General features: G+C 49.2%; 1 protein-coding gene across 2 annotated transcripts in view; it reads right to left on the reverse strand.

The window, feature by feature from the left end:
* The window catches only part of Cpsf7 (cleavage and polyadenylation specific factor 7), a 25,157-nt gene that overhangs the window by 11,570 nt on the left and 12,711 nt on the right, over positions 1-876 (reverse strand). For both annotated transcript variants that reach the window (XM_023707016.1, XM_023707015.1), the window contains exon 8: positions 820-876. In XM_023707016.1, the coding sequence (XP_023562784.1) occupies positions 820-876 (57 nt within the window). The remainder of the gene's footprint in view (positions 1-819) is intronic.

The raw sequence follows: 876 nt of genomic DNA on the forward strand, positions 1-876 counted from the left end.
ATATCCTCTAAATTCTATCTGCAATTTATTACAATGACACACAATTACTCTTTAATTTAAAAAGATCCACTCAGCTGTCAATGTAGGCTCTCATGAAGAAAAGTTGAAGAGAATATGCATCCTTTTTGGCCTTAACCTAATCTGCAGAATCAACGCTAACAGCCAGCAGATGAGAAATGACAGAAAATGGCCATTCAGGATTTAGAGTGAACTTATGCCTCAGGAGACTGACGGCTGCAGGCGTCCACAGTCCTGGGTAACTGCTTCTTGGTATGAGGCTTGGACCAGTGCTAAACCTCCTACAGCCATTCTCCTGAAGGACCAATGCTGTTATGCTCAGGGCCTTCAGCATCAGCTGTCAACTGTGCCCCCCAATCCCGGCAGCACAGCAGAAGTTAGCCAAAGGGAATGACGTGCCTCACGCCGCTGCACAGAGCCGCCTCTTAGGGTGGGCTGCCCGAGGCTGGCAGCTCTGCCAGGACTTCTTGAGGTGTGTCGACACCTGGAAACTCCAGCTCTTTGAAGTGCGTTACCCCTTTTATTTCCTGTGAGACAAGGTCATAGTATGCTCATTATGCAGTCCAGGCTAGCCCTGAACCAACTCTATAGCCCAGGTTGGTCTCGAATTTGCAGTAACCCTCCTGCCTCAGCCTCTCAAGTGCTGGGATTACAGGTGTTCGCCACTGTGCCCAGCTTGAATCATGCCACTCTTGACACCTAACAGTCCTCCATCTTCATCTCACTGAACTTTTTTTACCAGTGGCAATAACAAAACAGCAAGGAAAGCAAAAGCGCAGTCACAGCAGCAAGGGGCGCTACCTGCACTGGCTCCAGACACCGCTTTGGAAATGGCACTGCTGGAAATCGCTCTGTTTC

This window comes from Octodon degus, unplaced genomic scaffold (genome assembly GCF_000260255.1).
Source record: "Octodon degus isolate 3935 unplaced genomic scaffold, OctDeg1.0 scaffold00279, whole genome shotgun sequence".
NCBI classification, from domain to species: domain Eukaryota; kingdom Metazoa; phylum Chordata; class Mammalia; order Rodentia; family Octodontidae; genus Octodon; species Octodon degus.